This window comes from Tympanuchus pallidicinctus, unplaced genomic scaffold (genome assembly GCF_026119805.1).
Source record: "Tympanuchus pallidicinctus isolate F22 unplaced genomic scaffold, pur_lepc_1.0 scaffold4, whole genome shotgun sequence".
NCBI lineage: Eukaryota > Metazoa > Chordata > Aves > Galliformes > Phasianidae > Tympanuchus > Tympanuchus pallidicinctus.
This window is the reverse complement of record NW_026294758.1, coordinates 30,508,460-30,531,750: the sequence shown is the minus strand read 5'-3', so window position 1 is coordinate 30,531,750 and position 23,291 is coordinate 30,508,460. Positions and strand designations below refer to the sequence as shown.

The window sequence follows — 23,291 nt, the reverse complement described above, 5'->3', positions numbered from 1 at the left end:
CAAAAACAAAAATTTATATATATATATATATATATATATATATATACTTTTCAGTATATTTAATTCCAAGAGTGCTTGAAACTTGTGCACTCCACATATGCTTTCTTATCCTTTCTGAAAGGATGCACATCTATGACGTTTATAAAGACAAACACCCTGGGTCACTGCAAAGGGAATGTAGTTCTGTTGGATTGTAGATCAATACATTTCAGGTGAAACGTATTTCAGATTTTTACTGAAACTCTCCTGACAGAACTAGGCCTTCTGTTTTTGGGACTGATCTAATAGAAAAACTTGAAAATAACACTGTCCTGTCAATCGTAGTTTCTGCCAGGAAGCAGAAATCAAATACAGATCTAAATTTTTCCACAGAGAAGAATCCAGCAAAAAGGTATCTGTTCCAGTAGATTTTTGTTTCAGTCTAGCTAGTAGTCAGGAAGCAAGAGATGGCAGATTGAAAGATTTTGTGCCTACAGAGTATTTGTAGTAGAATCCCGAAAACATTCTCTCAACAGTAAAAGGACTTTTCCTGCAGTTCAGCACACTTCACATCCAAAATGGACCCCAAGCCTAGCCCTTCAGATTGAAGATACCAGTGTCCAACCTTGATTTCAACTCTTCCATCTAGGTCAGCAGACCTAGACTTTCTCTTGAAAGAGGAAGTCCCAGATCTACATAATTATTTAGTGTCCCAGAATCTACCCTGATATTTGAGGCCACAGTCTTCAAATAGTTCCTTTCCACTGTAAAAGCTAAATATATATATGCTTCTACAATGATCCAAACCATCAGACAATAAAATCAAAAAACTGTTTAAAATGTTCATTCTTGAAAAAGAACTACAGGAATTTCTGCGTCATCTGACACACCACACTGCCAACACCTATAAGTCAAATATCTTCTTCCTCTTCAACAGGATCCTCATCCTGCACCTGCTTTATTACCTCCTCCTTTCAACACCAAGTAGAACAGGTGGAGAAATTACTGCCAAGACACACTTAGCTGTTTAAACATAGGTGTCTAGTGTTGTTTTAGAGAACTTAAAGCACACCTTACAGACCTCACAACACTGCCAGTAAATTATCTGTAGGACCTTGTCCATGTCTTTACTTCTTTACAATATCTATCACAGAACTGCAGGATGTGATAGGGAAGGACCTCTGAAGGTCACCTTGGCCACTCCCTCTGCTCAAGCAGGGACATCCAGAACAGGTTGGCCAGGACAATATCTAGGTTCCTTTTGAACATCTCCATTGAGGGAAATCTCACAAACTCTCTGGGCAGCTTGTGCCAATGTTCTGCCACACAGAACAGAAATGCTTCTTCGTGTTCACAGGGAATCTGCTCTGTTCTGGTTTGGGTCCTTTGCCTCTTGTTCTGAGCACCACTAAAAAGACCCTTCTTTGCACCTTCCCTTCAGCTATTTATACACATTGATAAGATCCTCCTCTCCAAGCTGAACATTCTCAACTATCTCAGCTTCTGTTCATAGACGAGATGCTCCAGCCCTTTCATTATTGATGCCCTTTGTGGACACTCTTAATTGCCTTCATGTCTCTCTTGTACTGGGGGACCTGGACCTGGACTCTGTGCTCCGGGTGCAACCTCACCAGAGCAGAGTGTTGCCTCTTTCAGCCTTCTGACAATATTTTCCTAATGCAGCTCACCATACCACTAGCTTTCATTGCAGAAAAAGCAGACACATTTCTAGCTCATGTTCACCTTGGTGTCTATCAGGAAACCCAGTTTCTTTTCTGAAAAGCTGATTTCCATCTGTTTGACCTACAACAAGTACTAGTTTATGACATTATTCTTTCCCAGGTGCCAGAATTTGTACTTCCCTTTGCTGAGCTGCATGAAGACAAGGTCCCTCTGGATGGCAGCATGACACTCCAGTGCTTCTGCCAGTTCTCTCAGATTTGTATCATGTGCAAACTTGCACACTCTACTCTATCATGCAAATCACTAATGAAAATGCTGAAACGGTATTTGACCCAATATTGATCTGTGGGATACACTACTACTAGACTCCAGCCAGACTTTGTGCCACTCATCACCACCCAGTCACTCGGACAATTTTCAGTGCAATCTCACTGTCCACTCATCCAGCCCAAATTTCATGTTTTGTCTGAGGAGACAGCATCAAAAGTGTTAGTGAGATCCAGGTAGACAATATCCACAATGAGTTGTCTTCTCATTTGCCAAACCAGTCCTTCCATCATAGAAGATCATCAAGCCAGTTAAGCAGGACTTCCTGTTTGTAAATTCATGATCACTAATAAGTATCACTTTCTTTCCAAGAAAGAATACTTTCCTGAATTAGTTGACCTTTCCAGAGACTAAGGTGAGGCTGACAAGCCTATGCTTTTCTGGGTCCTCCTACTTGCCCTCTTTCGAGACTGTTTTCCTCCAGTTCTCACAAGTCTCTCTCTGTTGCCATGATCATTCAAGATAATCAATAGCAGCTTTGCAATGATATCGCAGAGCTTTGTCAGCACTTGTGGATGCGTTGCTCAGGGTCTACAGACAATGTCCTTTCATTAAGTATTCCACAGCCTGGTTGTCTTCCATCAAGAGTACGTCTTACTTTCTCCAGATTTTCACCTCAGCCTTGTGGATATTTAAACAAAGTCATTCCAAGGGCACTTGGTAAGCAGACACAGAACTGTTCAATGCAATGAGGAGGCTGACCACAGCACAGATCAGGGGAGTGTGAAAACAGAGACCTACATTCTAACTGTTGGCTGTGCAAAAAAACAAAGGCATTTTCAGTCATCCGTGTCTAACTCTTGGCTCCCTACTTTTTTGTTTGGGACAAAAGCAGAAGTGTTTTGGTTGTTTCCAGGTGCTGGGAATTGCACAAATCCACCAACATCTCTAACTCAGACCATTCTGTGTCTGCATATAGCAGAATTAAGTACTTACATATAAACAGCATAACTAGGAGAATAGTGATCGTTCTTTCCTGTCTGTCTCTTTGTTTGCTGAGTATAGCATATTTCCAGGCAAAGCTGAGAAAAAGCTCATTGCTAACTGTGGAGAGACCACCACTCTTCAAAGAAACAACTACTATAAATCCAGATCATTGCTATTTTCTGATTGAAGATGGCTGTTTCTCTGGTCTAACTACTGTTAACAAAAAAGACTGCCCATCTGAAACCTTAGCTGTCCTTTTCTGTTTAGGCACTTTTCACTGTGGAAGAAAACTTCCAGAAGAAAACTGGAGACTTAGTCACCCAGGATATGAAGAAAGATGAGGTACATACTCTCCCCTCATAAAAGGTAATGGGGAGCTGGTTTCCTCAGAAGTACCAATCTGAGGTACTCAGTGAGTGCTTTGCCTCAGTCTTCGATGGTTGTCAAGCTCCCCATGTTTGCCAGGACCCTAAACCTCTTGGTGGAGGTGTGGGGAGCGAATTCCATTCCACTGTAACACTGGAACAAGTCCGAGACCTTCTCATGAAACTGAATGTATGTAAGTCCATGGTGCTGGATTATACCCATCCTAGGGTTGTGAGAGAAATGGCTGATGTGGTTGCTGAGCTGCTCTCGATCACATTTGAAAAACCTGGCTGTCCCAGTGAAACATTACTCCCCATTCTTAAGAAAGGGAGAAAGGAAGACCAAGGAAACTACAGGCCTGTGAGCCTCACTTCTGCGCCTGGGAAGATCACGGAGCATATATCCTCCTAGAAGCTATGATAAGGCACATATGAGACAAAGAGGTGATTCGAGACAGCCAGCATGGCTTCACCAAGGGCTGATCATGCCCGACCAATCTGGCGGCCTTCTATGATGGAGTGACAGCTTTGGTGGACAGGGGAAGGGTGACGGATGTCATCTATATGGAATTCTGCAAAGCCTTTGACATGATCCAGCATCACACTCTCCTCTCTAAATTGGAGAGATATGGGTTTGAAGGATGGACTGTTCTGTGGATTAAGAATTGGCTGGCTGGATGCAGCCAAAGGGTTGTGATTAATCATTCTGTGTCGGAGTGGAGGCTGGTCACAAGTGGTGTCCCTCAGGGGTCGATCTTGGGACTGATGCTCTTCAACATCTTCATCAATGGCATAGACGGAGAGCAGCCCTGTGGAGAAGGATTTGGGAGTCCTGGTATATGAGATGCTGGACATGAGCCAGCAGTGTGCACTTGCATCCCAGAGGGCCAACTGTGTTCTGGGCTGCATTAAAAAAGGGGTGGCCAGCAGGGAGAGGGAGGCGATTGTCTCCCTCTACTGGGCTCTTGTGAGGCCCCATCTGCAGCACTGCGTCCAGGCCTGGGGCCCCCAGTACAGGAAGGATGTGAAGCTCTTGGAAAGGGTCCAGAGGAGAGCCTCTAAGATGATCAAAGGGCTGCAAAGAAAGACTGGGGGAACTGGGCTTGTTCAGGAGAAAAGAAGACTCTGGGGGGACCTCACTGTGGCCTTCCAGTGCTTGATGTGAATGTATAAATGGTGAGGGAATGACTGTTTACATGGGTTGATAGTGATAGGACAAGGGGGAATGGTTTTTAACTAAGACAGGAGAGGTTTATGTTAGATATTAGGAGGAAGTTTTTCACACAGAGGGTGGTGATGCACTGGAACAAGTTGCCCAGTGAGGTTGTGGATGCCCCACAATCTGGAGGCATTCCAGGCCAGGCTGGATGCGACTCTGGGCAGCCTGGTCTGGTGGTTGGTGACCCTTCCCACAGGAGGGGGGTTGAAACTAGATGATAATTATGATCCTTCTCAACGCAGGCTCTTTTACGATTTTGTGATTTTATGATTATGCCTTTTTGCTCCAGTCTTTGCCAGAAAGTGCTCTAACCATGCTGTGCAAGTTGCAAAGGCAGGATCTGAGAGTATAACGAACTGTCCACAGTAGAAGATCTGGTACATGACCATCTGAGGAACATGAAGAAGTACAACCCCATGGGACCTAATGAGATGGAGCTGTAGAGTTGGGAGAACTAGTGACTAGTGCTCGAAGTTGCTAAGACACTCATATTTGAGAAGCTTTGGCTGATGGAGTTCCCAATAACTGCAAAAGTGGAATCGTAACTATCATTTTTAAAAATGAAAAAAAAAAAAAAAAAGGAAAGCATGGAGAACTATAGGCCAGTCAATCTCCCCTCTTTATGCAGCAAGACCATGGATCAGATCCTCCTGGAAACACTCCTAAGGCACATGGAATACAAGGAGGTGAATGACAACAAGTCTTCACTAAGGACAAATTTGTCTGACAAACTTGCTGGTCTTCTATGACAGAGTTACAGTATTGGTGGATAAGGGAAGGGTAACTTATATCACCTACCTAAACTTGTACAAAGCATTTGACACATACAATCATAGAATTATAGAATCACAGAATCATAGAATGGCCTGGGTTGGAAGGGACCTTCAAGATCACCTAGTTCCAACTCCTCTGCTATAGACACGGACATCTTCCTCTAAACCAGGTTGTTCAAAGTGCCATCCAGCCTGGCTCTGAATGCTTCCACAGTCTAGCTGAGCAACCTGTTCCAATGTCTCACCACCCTCACAGTAAAGAATTGCTTCCTAATATCTAGTCTAAATCTGTCCTCTTACAGTTTAAAGCCATTTCCCCTCATCCTGTCACTACATGCCCTCATAAAAAGCCACTCCCCAGCTTTTCTATAGGCCCCCTTCAGGTGCTTGAAGCCCACCATAAGGTCTCCTGAGAGTTTTTTTTCCATGCTGAAGATCCCCAGCTCTCTCAGCTTGTCTTCACAGTGGAGGTGCTCTGGTCCCCAGTCATTAGTAGCTATCCTCTGTACCTGCTTCAACAACTCCACGTCTTTCTTGTGTTTGGAGCCTCAGAACTAGACACAATACACCAAGTGGGATTCCATGAGAGCAGAGCAGAGGGGCAGAATCACCTTCCTCTAACTCCTGGTCACTCCTCTTGATGCAACCTAGGATAGAGTTTTCTTCTGGACTGCAAGCACACATTGCTAGCTAATGTTGAATCTTTCTTTGTTTGAAATCACGTAACACTCCCAAATTCTCCTCAGGGCTGCCCTCATGACATCACTGTCTCTGTATTGGTGAGATACTGACATGATGGATGGAGTACTCCACAGTTAAGGAATTGGCAGTATGGCCACACACAAAGATATTAGGTGAATAGATCAACGTACAGGTGAAGGCCAGTGATGAGTGGTGTTTCTGCAAGGTCAGTATTGGGACCAGCACTATTTAACAACTTTGTTGGTGTCAAGAACAGTGGTACTGAGTACATCCTCAGAAAATTTGTGGATTGCAAGCAGTGTGGTGCAATTAACACTCTGGAGGGAAGGAATGCTAACCAGAGTGACTTGGTCAGGCTCAAGAAGTAAGCTTGTGCAAATCTCATACAGTTCAACAAGGCAAAATGCAAGGTCCTGCACCTGGGTAGGGACAGTTCCAAGCATAGATGTGGTCTGGGCAGATAATGGATTGAAAGTAGCCCTGAGGAGAAGAATTTGTGGATGTTGCTTAATGAGAGGCTCAATATGAGCCAGTAGTGTGCACTTGGAGCCTGTATCCTGGGCTACATCAGAAGAAGAGTGACCAAACTGCCATGGGGGCTGACCCTCCTTTCCTATGCCACTCTAGTAAAATCTCATCTAGTGTACTCAGTATTCACATTTGGGGCCCCTAGTGTAAGAACAACAAGAACCAGTTGGAGTGAGACCAGAGGAGGAGCACAAAGAGGACCAGAGGGCTGGAACACCTATTCTACCTGTAAAGACTACACTGAAGAATTCCAGTACCTGTAGCAGGCCTGCAAAAAGGATGGAGAAGAACTTTTTGCAAGGGCACTTAGCTATTGGATAAGGGATAATGGCTTTTATTTGAAAGAAATTAGATTTATATTAGATATTTGGAAAAAATTTTTACTCTGAAGAGACATTTGCACAGAGAAGCCATGGATGCCTCATCCCAGGAAGTGTTCTTGGCCAGGTTGAATGGGTCTTTGGGCAATGTGGTTTAGTGGGAAGTGTCCCTCCCCATGGCTGGGAATTAGAACTAGGTGATCTTTAAGATCCCTCCCAGCACATGTTATTATTCTCAGTTTTTATCAGTTTTCCCCTGGTCTGATCAAGGACAGGGAATGAGCAATTACCAAAGCCGTACCAGAACAGCCTGCAAAATCTTTCAGTGCAGATTTCAAGCCCAGATATATGCTGTAACAGAGATGAGCTACTGTCAGAGCAGGTACCTCTCTAAGATTTGGGACAGAAGCACTCAGTGCATTTCACTTATCTGCTAAGGGAGACCTGATAGGAATTCCTGAGAATCATCAGCTAGCACTGTGTCATACTCCAGACTGCTTTTCTATCTTCTTAAACAGCCAGATCTGTGAAGAAGTAGGGCTTACTGGAAAACACTGGACTGTGGTTGGTCTTCTTGCTGTATCACAGAATCACAGAATCAAATGGCAGAGTGCAGAAGGTCCCCTGATGACTGCTGAGAATACATCAGTACCCATCACAGGAGTCAGGTAGAAGAGAGATAAAGGTATCGTTCCCAGATTTGGTTAAAAGGAATGAATTACTTGAGGGCCATCCTCAGTGTAACAGCCAAATGCATTTTTTTTTGGGTGTTCTTTCTCACCAGCTTGTTTATCAGTCACAAGGATCTTTCTTCTGAAGGATGAATTGGGCCTCATGACTTCTGCTTCACAGATCTCCTCAGAGTTCTTTGAAATCCACAAAGCTGTCCTTGAACTAATCACTCGACTCCCTGACAATATTTGTTGTTCTCATTTGCCTTTTCTAGCACCAAAACCAAGTGTTATTTTGTGAGACAGCAAGGGAATCTGCATTGTATTGAGGTAAAAAGCTGCAAGAAAAATTTCTTTTTTTTCCCTTCCCTTCCCTTCCCTTCCCTTCCCTTCCCTTCCCTTCCCTTCCCTTCCCTTCCCTTCCCTTCCCTTCCCTTCCCTTCCCTTCCCTTCCCTTCCCTTCCCTTCCCTTCCCTTCCCTTCCCTTCCCTTCCCTTCCCTTCCCTTCCCTTCCCTTCCCTTCCCTTCCCTTCCCTTCCCTTCCCTTCCCTTCCCTTCCCTTCCCTTCCCTTCCCTTCCCTTCCCTTCCCTTCCCTTCCCTTCCCTTCCCCTCCACAGAAATATGACGGCCACTCTTCTTCTTTAGATAAACATCCCATGCCATCCCTGGTGAATCCTTTCTCCAGGTTATTCCCACACATCTTTATGCATGCAAACCTACAGTTTCCAGACTTCTGCTCCACATGAATGCAGCAAGAGATTACAGATGTGAGCAATCAGAAGATAAAATCAGAAGGCAATCACTATTACAAATATTTCCTTTAGGTGCAGGGTAGCCTGAAGCTTTTGAATTCAGTAGGCTAACCTCTGGCACAGTGTGTCTTGTGCACCATACTACATACAGTCACATTTTTGGTACTATAGTACAGTTCTTAGCTAAAAACTCTAAAACTACACAGGACTCAGGAGTAAAATCTGATTTCACTGAGAGCTGGAGAAGCCTATGGATGTGCAAATAAATTTGGTGGTTTGTTTCTGGTAGCAGTGAGGTTTTCAGATATTACTGATTCTACTTTAATGAGTTGTGGCAAAAAAAATGTATTAGCCACTGACCACACCATGCCACTGGCTACAGAAACTTATGCACCTTTTTCACATTTACACTCCCAGATATTTGGATGGAACATTGATGTTTTGTTTTTTTGTTTGTTTGTTTGGTTGGTTGGTTGGTTTGTGGTTTTCTGGTGTTTTTTTGTTTTTTTTGGTTTTTTTTGTTTTTTTTTAATGAATATGGGTCAGCTAGTCTTAATTGCCTGTTAGAACAAGCTAGTGGGTTTCATTAAACTTGCAAGCATAGAGACATTCCACTCCCTCTCAATCCAGAGTCCCTGCTGTTGTGCACCCAAAATCCGTTTTCCACTCTTACAAGACAAGCCTGGATGGCCAGACTTTATCTATAGAGGAGGAAAAGAGACTTACTCACGGCTTCCATCTGCTTCATCTCTACTTCATCCACTAAAACTGGCTAAACCCAGGAGGGCTGTAGAATGCCAGTGGAGAGCCCCATTTGGCTGGAGGAATCCACAGCCCTTCACTGCAATGATTGGTGAAAACTCTTCTTTTTCTATCATACTGGAAAAACTGACACTTCCTTTCTCCTTTAGCAACTTTACTGCCCTCACTGTTATACTGAATTCCTGCAGTGTTTGTGGAGTGCCTTTTTGTAACAGAGCCTGAGTGAACTACATAGAAGTATCTTCTCTTTTCTGAGTATATCTTTTTCACGTGCCATCTTAGCAGGAACCGCTGACAGGCAAATAAAGGGACATAGGGAGAGTAGAACAAGAAGAGCTGGTGTAGCAAGATTAATCAGAGTTTGCTCAGAAAGTTCTCCCTGTTCCTCCTTGCCTCAAAGCAAGGAGAAGAGGTCAGAGAAGTCATTGTTTACTCTCAGCTTCCTGCACCACCAGCTCGAGGTTCTGGATTCCTGTGCAGGTGCAGAAAAACGCTGCAAAAAATTCAGTTCCCTTCTTGCCTCCCCACTTGGTCAGGCCAGAGGACTCTGAGCCACATATCCCTCAGAAGGGGTGAACCTGTAAGGTGTTGACAGCCCAAGGAAAATTAGGGTGCTGCCTATGTCCTGGTAGGAAAGACCAGGAGAAATAAGTGGAGATGCCCTGGTAGGCATGAATTTTTGAAGCTCCAGTGCCATCACTGTGTTGCCCATACAGCACTGTATGCATATTAATATCCCATGTAACTGTACAAAATCAAAGCTTCTCCCTTCTCTAGCTACTAGACAACAGGGGTGCTTTGACCTGAGTTTCAGCTGATCAACCAGGCCAGCAGTGGCTTCTGCTGCTGTGAAGTTTCAGGAGAAGCAAATAGGGCCAATCAATCAGAGGCATAATGTGGGGAGGTAAGGATAAAATGGAAGCACTCTCACAGACAGAGCTCCTAGCAGACTCACAGCTTTCTAGCTTAGTATGAGAGGAACAAGCAAGTTGCATGAATGAGTTTGCATTATTATCCCGCCAGAACAAAGGCCAGTTGTTCTGGCAGTAGATTAGATTAATCATCAGGAGAGTAGGAAGTAGACGTCCCATGCCAGACGGGTGATTACTGAAGCCTGGAGAAGCAGGATGACCAATGTCTGCTAAGGTGGAAAAGTACAGTAAGAAGGAAGTTGGGGCTGGGGAAGCTCATGGGCATTTAGGTGTGGTGGGGTTTTTTGTTACATTTTTTTTTCTATGTAGTGCTGTCACAGGGAAAACACAAAGCCTTGTTCTCCAATTCTAACAGCCCTTTTTTGTTACCACTGGGGAAATATTAGTAGCCAAGCATCTGATACAGGGAAATTTGAATACAGTTTGCTCTCTGAAATCTCCCATAACTGACAAATCTTTTAAAAAACACATACCTACATATACGAAGGCTGATCAGAAAGTAATACCTCCTATTTTATAATGATGACCCCTGCCATCAGGGGCTGGTGTTGGTCTTAGGGCAGTAGATGTGGATCCTTCTCACCAGTATCCCATCACATGTTGTTGCCATGTGAGAAATGGCAGCAGAGGGGCACTCTGACAGAGTGGTGTCTGAAGCAAAGGGGTGGAACTGAATTCCTCTATGCAGGAAAAAAAAAAAAAAAAAAAAAAAAAAAAAAGGCACCCATTGATGTTTATCAGTGCTTGTTGAAAGTTTATGGAGATCAAACAGCAGATGTCATGCAGTGAGGCACTGGGTGGTGCATTTCAGAAATAGTGATAGCAACAGTGGATCACCTCTGCTGGTGCAGATTGTTAGGAAAGTTGTGTGCAGGCTCTTGTTCATTGCTGTTAGAAATGCACAGCTCTTCGCTCTTTGAAATAGTGTTACTGTGCTCTTTGTATCTGTTGTAGTTTCCATAGGAACTAAGGAAGGAGACATTTCTGTCAGAGTGACTTATGTATATTTATGGAAATACATACATACTTATAATACTGCTCTGAGGGAAGAAAATCTGTTGGTGTTTCAAAGCTGGGAAGCACTATGAGCTGCAAAAATGTGAAGGAAAAGTATGTGACTTAATAGAAGAGAGTGTAGCATGGATGGGTTTCAGTTCAGATTGCAGACAGAAAGATTTAAAGTAACTTTCTGACACAGCAGAAGTAAAGAACTCAACAGAAAAAAAAAATACTTTAAAACATATTTAAAAAAATAATAGTTATGCCAGTTATGTGTGTGGAGAGCAAGGAAAAAAGCACAATTTTCACAGCAAACTACCTCCTTAAGCTCTTATTCTACAATTCTTATTCTTATAGAATCTCTTATTCTATTCTAAAAGTGTCCATTTTTGAAACCTTTTGCTGTAGCTGCCTGGCTTTTAAGTATGTAATAGTGTAAAATGAGCAGCCAGAAACACAGCGACAAAAAATGCAAAACCATAAACTATCTGGCTATGGGAGGAGGATGAAAGCAGTTATTAGCACAGCATGTGGGTCCTGAGTTACAAAATCTTTCAGTGATGGTTATGGCCACTACTGCTGATTTGGATATGTGTGGGCACAAATCCGACCACAGGGTGGGAGCTGCTCAGTAGAACTGACATAGATTTGCTGACTGAAGTGGCCGTGCTATAAAGGTGTTAGGTGAATGTGCTTGGGCATAGTGGTGATGGGCTGACTGCCGCACCCCTCCCTCTCTCCCGCATCCCTCCCTCCTCCCCGCCTTCGGGGCGGTGCTTGGGGCTCAGCCGCGGCCCCCGGCTCAGTGCGCCTCTCCCGTTCCTTCTACTCCCTCGGCCTGGCACCGGCAGCACCGGCGGCGAGGGGCTCGGCCATGGGCACCAACGTGCCGCCGCGCCGGGAGCCGCCCGCCCAAGGTCCCCATGTAAGTCAGCGGCGGGGCTCCGCGCAGCCCGCGGGGGAGGGGGATGAGGCGGTGTGGGAGCCCCCGGGAGCGGGGCGCCGCCCCGAGATGCCGTGCCTGGATCCCGCGGGGCCGGCGCCGGGCGGACGGGACGGGATGCGGAGCCCCCAATCCCCGGGTGTCGCGTGGGATGTTGGCCGCTGTGCCGAAAGGTCCACCGTGCTGCGCGGCTTCAGCCTTGCTGGATAGTCCGTGTTAAGGTTTGAGAGCTGGCAGCCTTCGCTCAGCCGGCACAGTCTTTCTTGTGACTTCTCCGCGTACTGTTTGATGATGCGTTGGGTTTAGGCTCCCTCGTGTTAGGGTTAGCGCCGGGAGGGCGGTCGGAGAAGGTTTCAGGATGTTAGGTTTTAGCATTATCAGTCACTACATTTGTTTTGCTGTTGTCCTGGTGGCGATGAGGTATGGCCCTATTGTGCCGGGTGCTCGGTAGGCACCCATTGAGAAGAAAGATGTGGGGCCTCGGAAGACTCGCATCCCAAGCAGGTTATGGGCAGTGGGTGGGTGGGGGGCTGTAGGTACCAGCGGACTGACAGGGAGCTTCGTTCTCTGTGGGGCTGTATTTCTGAGTAGATTTTCTCTGAATACGGTCAGCTAACGGAACTGAAGATGCTGCTGAGGGAAAAGCAAAAGAGAGGCAGACAGAGGGAGAAGGGGACACTGAGCCATGGGGGCTGACAAGGTGCTCCCAAGGGGTTCAAGATCCCTACCAAACCCCAGGCAGGTTCTTGTTTCATCCCCTTGGGCAGCTCTCTCAGCACAGGGTTTGCTCTGCCCAAAGTGGTTACTGCTGGCTGCTCAATACGACCTGTAGAACAGGTTCATCCCTTTTTGTGTCTGTGACCAGAAGGTACAACTGCATACAGGAAAGATGCAGAAAAGACATTGGAGATCTGCTCTGCAGTGAAGCACTTGGTTGCACTGGTGAACAGTAGGTTGGCCATAAGCCAGCAGTGTGCCCTTGTGGCCAAGAAGGTCAATGGTATCTAGGGTTGCATTTTTTAAAGAGCATGGCCAGCACATCCTTCTGTTCTGCCCTGGTGACGCCGTATCTGGAGTACCGTGTCAATTCTGGGCTCCCTTGTTAGAGAAAGGCAGGGAACTTCTAGAGAGAGTCCAGTAGAGGGCCACACAGATGATAAGGAGCCTGGAGCATCTCCTCTATGAGGAAAGGCTGAGAGACCTGGGACTGTTCAGCCTGGGGAAGAGAAGGCTGAGAGATCTTATCAGTACTTATCAGTATTTAAAGGGCGACTGTCAAGTGTGTAGGGCCAGACTCTTTTTAGTGGTGTGCAGTAATGGAACAAGAGGCAGTAGGCACAAACTGGAATACAAGAAGTTCCAGATGAACCTGAGGATAAACTATTTTACTGTGAGGGTGACAGAGCACTGGAATAGACTGCCCACAGCAGTTGAGGAGTCTCCTTCTCTGCAGATATTCAAAGCCTGCCTGAACGTTCTCCTCTGCAACCTCCTGTAGGGAACCTGCTTTAGCAGGGGCTGGACTAGATGGTCTCCAGAGGTCTCTTCTGTTTCCTACAGTTCTGTGATTCTGTGATGTCTGCCAAAGTACAAAACCAAAGATGTGTGCCTGTACGTGCAAAGAGGTCTTGTCCCATCTGAATGTCTTACCATGTTGTATTGAAATTCCTCTTTCTCAAAAGTGTGTCTTTACACATCCTGGCTTTCCTCTTGCCTCTCAGCCAGCTTTGAGCTCAGATCTAGCTCCCAGTCTCCCTCAGATCTGCAGGTGCTGAGAAATAACATCATCTTGGATATCCTCCAGTGACAGCATCCATCTAAGATACAGACTTTAAAAAAGTGGATTTCCAGCAAGCACTGAAAATATGTCCATAGTCTTTATTTTTAAATAAAAAATTCTTTGACAAAGTTTTTTTGACCTCTTGTAGCTATGTTTCCCCATGGTGCCTTAAGTTTAAACATGACACCATCGTGTCATGACATCAGAGTCTGAAAAGAGTAAACCAACATAGAGATAGGAACTAACCTTATCAAAACTCCCCATTCATAACAATGAAGTGAGCAGCACAGATGGCAACAGAAGGCAGAAGTCCTCCCTAACAGTAGAATATTACCACACAAAAACTGAGAGTAGTTTCTGACTTTTGGTCTTGTATCAGAGGGACCTTCACCTCTACTCCTGTGACATTTTATATTTAAGCATTCTACCTGCAGCCTGGAGTATTTAGCTAGTGAGACAGTTGGCAGCCCATGCCGTGGGAAATAATTAAGGAACTGAGAATCCCATCAATGCTATGATGCTCAAGAAAAGGGGATTTTTATGTATTACATAAAAGTGAGACTAGGGCAGAGTGAAGGATCTCTATAATATTTTTTGCAAACCTGCATAATTCCATGCAGTGCAAGTTGGTCGTGGTGACTTTCCCATTAAGTACCTTGCTTTAAAAACGCAAACCATCCTTTTGAAAATCCTTTTTGAATTGCCACATTTTTCTCATAATTCTGTTGTAAAAGAATGAGACGGCTCATGGGACTTAGTGTGAGGCACAAGAGCATGCTACACATTGTCAGTACTGCAGAATTGCCTGGCAAGGTTTTAGACAGCACAGGCAAATAGTCCCCTTAGTCAAAGGCAGGGATGCTTATGCAGATTTCTAACATGACTGCCTCTGCAGCCAAGCTGATCAGAAGGTGTCTGTAACCATATGGCTCTGGGTGGCCTTCTACATCCTGGCACACATCTCGCCTCGTGAAAATAGGCTGCCTGTCTCTGGTGGTGTTCCAGGTGTACGGCCTTTCCAGGAGAGCCTCAGCACAGCCTGTGGAGGTTAGTGCACCTACTGGGAGCATCACCTTTCCTGCAAAGTCAGGGAATATTTTAGCAGTTGTTTTTAATTTGTAATTTGAGACTATCTTTCATTCAAACATCGAGTACCAAAATCAAAGCCCTAATGAAATACCATGCGTAGAAATCCAGCTGAGAAAATGAGACTGTCCTGGAAGATGACTAAGAATAACTGCTGATCACAACTCAGATGCTTTAGATGCAATTTTCTGTTTTAGTTAACTATGTAAAGGAAAGAAGGAAAGAAGTAAATTACCATTTACTGTATGAGTTGCTTTTTTTTTTTTTTTCCTCCCCTTTCTAAATGTCATCCTGAACTTTAAAACTTTGCTCTTTGTCATTTGCAAAGTCCTGGCTTCCTGTCCAGGTAAAATGTGTTTACAGAAGGTCTGTGCAGTCTTCTTGCACATTCCCTAGAGATTGTGCCTCCTTAAAATTTGTGCGTTTGTTCTTACTTTACCTTGACTTTTGCTTCTTGTTTAGAGAACAAAACCATTTCTGGAGACTGCGAGTAATGAAAATGTGGGCTATAGGTAATCTAAACAAAAAATGAGGTTGTTTTATCCCTGGCACCAAATTAAAAACAAGAATGTACTTGTAGATAGTGCTTGGTGCTGTGCTTTTGACTGTCATCTGAGTCTTCCACAGCATTTCTGCAAGGATCTTCAAATGAAAAAAAAAAAAACCAAAATTGTTTCAGGACCAGATAACAGCCACTTAATAGTGTAGGAATTAAGACTGCTCTAAAAGTCACACAAATAAAAATGATGTTTGCATAACTGAGCTAATAGGTCCTGTCAGGAGGATTTGCCCATTTCTTAGTGAAGGCTATACACATATACACAGACATAGACACACACACACATACACGCAAAAGAAGAACAAGAAAGATTTCTCTCACTTCTTTGCACATTTTATATTTCTGTCTTTAAAAATTTCCCCAGCTTTCCTGAAACTGCAAACTGTCTGTATTGTGTAGCATAACCATCTCTACAATCACTTTTTCTTTTTGTCTTCATAGAAGCTAAAAGCCAAATTAGACTTTTACAAATTACACAAAGCAATTTTACCATGGAAAAAAAGGATGAAATACATATTTACTTGTATCATTCTTCAGTCTAGATCTGAGCTTTATCTGTGATTTATTTATTTGTAGCTATGTAGTAGTATTAACCCCCCTAAAATTAGAAATTATGGACTAGCACATATTTGTCATCAGAGTCTCATTGAAAACACAGTTGCAAGCAAGTAGGATGTAGCACATTAGAAGCTATAAAAAAGCTGTAAAGCTTATGTACTAGCTGGACAAGACGAACAAGTAGAAACCTCTAGACCTGGTCACAGTGCTGGAAGTATTTATTAATACTGACAGAATGACAGAGTTTGATGCTGCAACATTCCTCACTGCCAGTCTTTTAATATTCTTTTCAATATCATATCTCAATGTAAGTGGGAAAAATCAGGCAATCCTATCAGTAGATGTGCGTTTCTGCTTCTTTCCCACTCCTCCCAGCTTCTGGCTTGTCTTGTACTTCCTGCTCCATGGCAGTACATCCCTACACCTTTGTTGGAGCTTGCAAGCCTGCACAGACCCACAAGCACAGCAGCTCCTCTCTCATTAGGGAGTCTGATCTGCCCTCAGTCTCTGCACCTGTTGAGACAAAAATGCCCACCACCAGTGATGACACTGACAGGAAGGTTGGAGTGAGGGCCAAGTGCTGGGTGGAATGTGGAACACAAGATTAGAGCCACAGCACTAATGGCAGATAATAATTTTGGTGTCTTACATCTTTAAGGTTGAGATAATACAGCATGCATGAAGGAGAAATGATGCAGCTTTAGCTTCCTCTTGAAAGCCAGACAGAAGATCAAGCTATGCTTTGTAACTGTGTCTCTTTAAACAGAATTAACAAGTTGTGGTAGAAGCCCAGGGTGAGGAAAACTGAGAATGCTTTAAGAACTTAGTTTTGTTGTATGGCCTTTCACATTTGAGAGGCATTTGCATCAAGCTAACTTGGCCATTTCTTCTGCATGTTTTCTTTGTCAAGTATGCCTGACAAATACCACTCCCAAACAAAGATGAAGTGAAAATGGAAATCTGTTTGTTGACAAACTTACCACTGTTCTTACCTAATGACAACAGCTGGCAACCATGTTGATTCCTCCCTAGCTTTTGTCCAAATACTACTGATTAGGTACAGTGGCCGTATTCAATCCTGTTTGAACACATCTTAGCCAGTTTTTAATAGACTGTCTTTTCTGCTTAACTGAGGCTTAGACACAGCACAGGCTTCAGCAAACTGCATCTTGCCATCCTGCTTGAAAATCCTGCTACAAGCATCACCCCAGCTAGGCTGCCATCACTGTTCAACCCCACCTGCTTCAAAGCCAGCTTGAAGTGTGCTGTATCCCCTAGTGAATGCTTGACGTGTGTCAACAAGCATGAATCAGCAATAGCAATCATGTTTATTCTAGCAGAAGTGCACACGAGAGGAACTTGAAACAGACAAACCATGTCCTTAAGAGCTTTTAACTCAAGTAAAGAAAACAGACCCTTGAAGCACTGGATTGATCACACAAGCAGAGTGGATCATGCGATGGCAGCAGAAAGTGGGTCAGTTCCACTGTTTTATTTTTAGAGAGACAGGGTTGGGAGGGGGGGAATTGTGTGAAGTTTCATTCAGTTAAAGATGTAGGCTCACGTCATCAGAGACTGTATGAAATGATATAAATCAATTGAAGTCATCAGCACTCTTTTGCGTGGGTTTTATATAGATACTATCTTAGCCCCCCTCAGCCAAGGAGGCCATCAGAACAGAGGCTGCCTTTCATACTGTGCATCTATTGCATCCTTCTGCTCTAGCAAGTTGCTGGAAACTTAATTCAAATTTTATAGGTAAGTATAAATTATATAATAAATCACCAAAAATCACCATATGTTATTGTTCTAGTAAGAAAAAGGTTATTAATCTGTTACAGAACACTGGCAACTCTAAAGTCTTGTGATGTCTTTATCCAATTCCTGTAATTTCAGTGAGAATACCAGTTCTCTTTACCTGGGGTTTTGGTGGACTTCATTTTATCATATGTTCTCCAATTTTCAGATATTTTTAAGTTTTCGTTTCCTTGGCAAGGAACTCTGTGCCTAACAAGCTTACCAGCATCCATGTCATCTATCTGTAAAATTCTGAGCAGGGATGTGAGAGATCTGTGCTGTGAGGAGAAGAAAATAAAACTCCAAATCTTGCATAGTGTAAATGACTTCATCTCATCTTCCCTATATCCTCTTTCTCTGAAACATCAGATATAAGTTGCAAGCCCATGCTGTGGTAATACTGACCTAAAATTGCTGTGGTTGCTTGCAGTAAGTATTGACTGCACTGCTCACCTGGTAGTTTTGTGAAGAACAAAAAAGAAGATCCAGAAAGGCAATGTCTTATTATGCTTTTCCTGCTGTGTGCATCTGCTTATATTCTCATTGTATCATATAGTAGGTGTTACCCAGTTTTTTCCTATGAGGTACATTCATAACAGAGTGCATTCACAGCAGCTGAATGGTTCTGGACACCACTTTCCTCAGAAATAATGACTGCATCAGAAGGACCAACTGTCCTGGAAGCCCTTACTTCTATTATTCAAGTTCTCTCGTGCATTTTTGGTGGCACAATGTAAAAGGACATGCACATCTGCTTCTGGTTACTTGTGAAAATCTTAGACTGAGTTTTCACTTCCTTATACTCAGCAACTGGTTTTGACATAAATCAAACAGATGTGAATGGGGAGTTAAAGAGGGAGATAACACCTACGCTTGATGTACATGTTTAAAAAGACATGTCCCTCTGCTTCTGGGTGGGAGGAGGTAACTGCAGAAGGCAGCGGCACTGAGTGTTAGCCCACGCTATCCATCTTCTTTACAACAGTCCGGTCAAGCACTGACAGGTGCCTTCTCCCAGGTGCAGGCCACAGTCTGTATTTGTCACTTCACTCAGGATGGCTTTCCAAACAGTGCGATCTCTAAGCCAGATGCAGACCAAAGCACACGATCAGATGGTCTTCTGTTCAAATGCTAAGCAGCAAACATGTCCTCTCTGGAAAAAGTCCATCTCCCATTATTGATCCCATTAAGATGTTCTTTCTCTAGTGGAAACAATCAATTTCAAGCAGAGTTTGAAATATTCTCTTTCTTCCTCTCTTCCTCCCTCTCTTCCTGCTTCTCTTCCTCCCTCTCTTCCTCCCTCCCTCCCTCCCTCCCTCCCTTCCTCCCTTCCCCTCTTCCTCCCTTCCTCCCTTCCTCCCTTCATTCCTTTCTTACAACAAAAGCCACTTAAGATGTCTTATGATTGAAAATTTCTATACTTGTTCCTCAAAACCTTGTGGGAAAAGGCAATTTTTTTTTCCCTAGTGAGGGGATAGGAGTATAACTTTTCTGATTCCTTTATTTTCTTTTAGTTGAGTTGCCCACAGGAGGCACTATGAAGATAAATCTTTCTTGAGAATCTGAAATTGAAAGCAGAAGGGATATAACGCATGTTATATAGGTCAATCTGAAAGTAATGTCTCCTACTTATTTACAAGAAAACTACAAGAGATACAAAGAGCACAATAGCACTATTTCAAAGAGCAAATTCTCAGTTACAAAATACTCTTTTTCAACGTAGTCCCCACCAATATCTGTGCCTTTTGCCAGCGATGAGCAAAGCCTGCATGCTGCTCTTGTAACACCAGTGAAGGCTGGTTGCTAGGAAAATGTTGCCATCACAGTTCATCTTTCATCAGCCTGAACAGATGGAAATCAGAAGGTGCCTATCTGTATGGTGGGTATGGCAATGTGCTCCACCATCTTCAAAGAGGTATGGGGCCTGGTGTTATCATGCTGCAAGAGAAAGGTTGTCTCCTTCTCTTGTCTAACTCTGGATGTTTGAGCCTTCAGCCTAGTCAGTGTCATGAAGTAGCAGTTAGATTTGATGGTTTGTCTGGCTTCCAGGAAATCCACCCCTTTCCTATCCCGAAAGACAGTGCACATCACTGTGCCTCCTAAAGGCTGTGTGTTGTGTCTTGTTTTCTTTGATGAGGAATTCACGTGTCATCATTTGACGAATGGCCATTCTGACTCCAGCTCACAGTGGTGATACCACATCTCATCACTGGTAATGATGTGATCCAGGAAATGGTCACCTTCAGCCTCATATTGGTTCAATAGGTCCTGACAAACTGGCATACAGTGTTCTTTCTGTTCCCATGAGAGTATCTGTGGGACCCAATTGGTGCAAACTTGGTGTTATTCTGACGTTGCAACCATTGTTTCCAATGCACAGGAGCCAATACTCATCTCTGTTCATAATCTTTGCATGGATGAGCTGATCAAGACGCTCTTCATTTCATGGTGTGACAGCTGTATGCAGCCATCTGGAACATGGCTTATCTTTCACATCACTGTCACTACTGCTGAAACATGCCACACGCCACCTCAGTGTGTGACATCTGCTGTTTGGTCTCCATAAAAGTTCACCAAGTGTCAATGAATGCCAATGAGTGTGATTTTTTCTGCACAGAGGAATTCAGTGACCCACCTTTGCTTCGTACACGCTTCTGTGTCGGCCGTTATGGTGTCAGGGTGCCCCTCTACTGCCATCTCTCACATGGTAACAATATGTAATGGGATATTGGTGGGAAGGATCCACCTCTACTGCTGTACCACCAACACCATCCTCTGATGTCATGGGCCAATATCATAAAAAAGTAGGAGAGCAGCCCTTGTGGATGTATGAACACACTTTGGAGAAAGACACACTTTGAAAGACACACTTTAGTCTAAAGAACTCTCAGAGCGTAGGTGCCAGATAGATAAATGTGCCATGAGCTTGGTATTTTCTAAGTGTCTGAGGATGGATGGCCCTGCCACATCAGTCTGTCAGTTTCTCAGGCTTCAGCGGCACTAATCAGAGATCCGTCAGGGAGAAAAATCGCAGTGAAGAACCCTCCTTTGACTAGGATTATGTGGCACTGCAGCATTTTATTTAGGCATTTGTGTAGGAAAACACAGTGGGCAAGTGCTGCTGAGGAACTGAACCCAGATCCAGGTCAGATCCAGCCTGAGAAAACGAGGCATCTTTTACAGTCATCTGAAACACACAGGTGTTGAGTAACGCCTGGAGGCAGGTTTTAAACCAGCTCCATCGCGGCACTGCCAGTGACGCTAACGGGACGAAGTCGATACAGGCGCTCTCGGCTGAATTAACACCGGGGCCGCAGAACCGCTCGGCACAGCAGCACCTCCCGAGGGTCAGACACGTGCCCCAGCCGCGGATCCGCCGCTGCGCGCTTGTCCCTCGCCCGCCCACCGTGGGCGGGGCTGCTACGCGCGCGGCTCCGGCGCCGCCACTGCGGCCTCAGCGCGGCGCGGGGAGAGGCGGCCGCCGAGCGAGGTGACCGCCGGTGGGCCCTGAGGGGGCGGCCGCGCCGCGCCGCGGGGAGGGCTCCGGGCAGCCGGCGGAGGAGCGCTGCCTGCGGGGGCATCGCCGGGCGGGGCGCGCATGCGTCGCGTGGGCTGGTCGGGGGTGGGGGAGGGCGAGGGTCTGCCGCGAGGAGCGGCGGCTCCGCGGGCGTGCGGGCGTGCGGGCGGGCGGGCGGGCGCGGGGCTGGGCGCGGCGGCGGTGGGTGCAGGCGCGCGGGAACGAAGCGGGCCCCGGTGAGGCGGCGGGTCTGGGGGAAAGGAGGAGCGAGCTTGCGGGGAGGAGCGCCTCGCTTCTGCTGCGGGCCGTCAGGCGGCGGACGGTTCGGTTCGGATTGCTGCGGGTCGGCTCTCCTAGGGGAGCGTCTGCGGGGTGGGGAAAACCGTCGGTCTGGCAGCCGCAGAACGCCCGCCTGCACCGAGGCCTGCGCGTGGCTCACACGGGTTTGTTTGTTAAACTTGTGCTGCAGAGGGTACTAAAAATAATTCCGCTTCGGGGCTGCCCAGAACCTAGTGTTAACTGAAGCTGAAATGTGGAATTGTCTGCGCCAGCGTACGTGGGACTCCGGTGAGAGGTTTCTGTCTGATCCGGGAACGTCATTCGTGCGGCTTCAAAGGCACGCCTTAAGGATGTCGGTTTCACATCTTCGATGTGGTTTCATTTGAATTCGTTGCTGTTTTTAGGCGTGCAGAGCTGGGATGTGCTGCGCAGGAGCATCTCCAAAAGAGGCTGGTTTAGAACTGGGGAAGCAGTGTTGCTGCTGGGTCTGCTAGTGATGTGGTTCGAGGTTGTGTGTGGTGATAAAGGGTGACGCACGCCCTGACCTCAGTGTACGTGGCTCTGCAGGCACTCTTTCTCCCATTTTCAGTTTGAGGGACTGAACGCCATATGTGCACTTAAAATACTTGTAGACCGTTGGACAAAAGGAAAGATGAGATCACATGAAAGCAGCCATCATCTAAACAGATAACTGCGGAAGTTCTAGCAGGAGGAAGTAATTAATTTGTTTGAGGCGTTACCGTCTGAAAGTGTAATCCGGTATTCAATTAACACAGTACAAGGCTCTAATGAAAATACAAATGTAAAGGCTCACTGTAGAACAAATACTATTAACTTACGGCTGGATTTATAGAATTCAGCTTAATTTGTCATAAGAATAAGTCACTGAAGTTCCAGGTTGTATCTGTTTTGCTGAAGGTGGCTGGCATTGTTGTTTTGCAAGGGTGAATGAGAAATGCCATTTCTGATGAGCTCAGTCATGGCAGCTGTCATTGCTTTTTGCTGCTCTTCTTTCGTTCTCAAAGGTAAATTGTGTCTGATGGAGTTATATTAGGGGAAAAAAAAGTCACCATGTCAATTATAGTTTCACAGAGCCTTAATGGATAGCAAGTGGAAACTAGAAATATCTTTTACCACTGACAACTTGAGATGGATTTCTGATAGTCCTAACCTAGACTGCAAAATATTTTTTGTTGTGGCTGTTATATGTTATAATATAATATGTTATATTATATGAAAAATAGCGAGAACTTGGAAAAACTGATGAATTTTTTAATTGTCACGAGGGTGGGATGCTAAAATAGCCTAATGGACTTTGTCTTAAAAATTTACTGAAAAATGAGATTTTTTTTTTTTCCCCATTTATAAGGTGGACGTGGAGGAATATCTGTGCAATAGTGTCAGTAATAGAGAATCAACTAAAGGAAAATTATATTGATGTCAGAATGTGACAAAGCTAAAAACCTATTTATTTCTTTTTGCATTATGTGTGTATAGTGCACAGCATGTAACCCCTGGCTGTCATCTGACCTTGAGTCTTCTGTGAAAGTACAAAATTTGATCCTTCCATCATGGCTAAGACCTTGCGGAAGTAATTCTCTCTTTTCCCCACAGCAAACTTCCATTGCCCTGTAAATACCAAAAATTAAAGGAGCATGAAATCAGTCAGTGTTATTGTTGTGCTTACACAGCAGCTGCTTGGGAAGAGCTTCCCTAGCTAACTAAACGAGTACAGAGATTGATACTGCTATATCTGTGTCAGAGAGGAGCATCCTTCTGCATTAAGCTGGGAAAAGTCACCTCTAGTTTACTTGCCACTAAAATGCAGTAAA

The 23,291-nt window shown here is 44.8% G+C and overlaps 1 protein-coding gene across 6 annotated transcripts in view; it reads left to right on the top strand.

Moving 5' to 3' along the window:
• The first annotated feature begins 11,734 nt into the window (after window positions 1–11,734).
• The window catches only part of GNE (glucosamine (UDP-N-acetyl)-2-epimerase/N-acetylmannosamine kinase), a 36,836-nt gene continuing 25,279 nt past the window's right edge, over window positions 11,735–23,291 (top strand). Inside the window, exons 1-2 of one of the 6 annotated variants that reach the window (XM_052701176.1) lie at window positions 21,084–21,153; window positions 21,864–22,010. Coding sequence is in view for 2 of the 6 variants with exons in the window: in XM_052701177.1 (XP_052557137.1) it covers window positions 11,815–11,865 (51 nt within the window). In the remaining 4 variants the exon portion in view is untranslated. The other 5 variants (XM_052701175.1, XM_052701177.1, XM_052701172.1 and 2 more) reach the window with 5 other exon arrangements.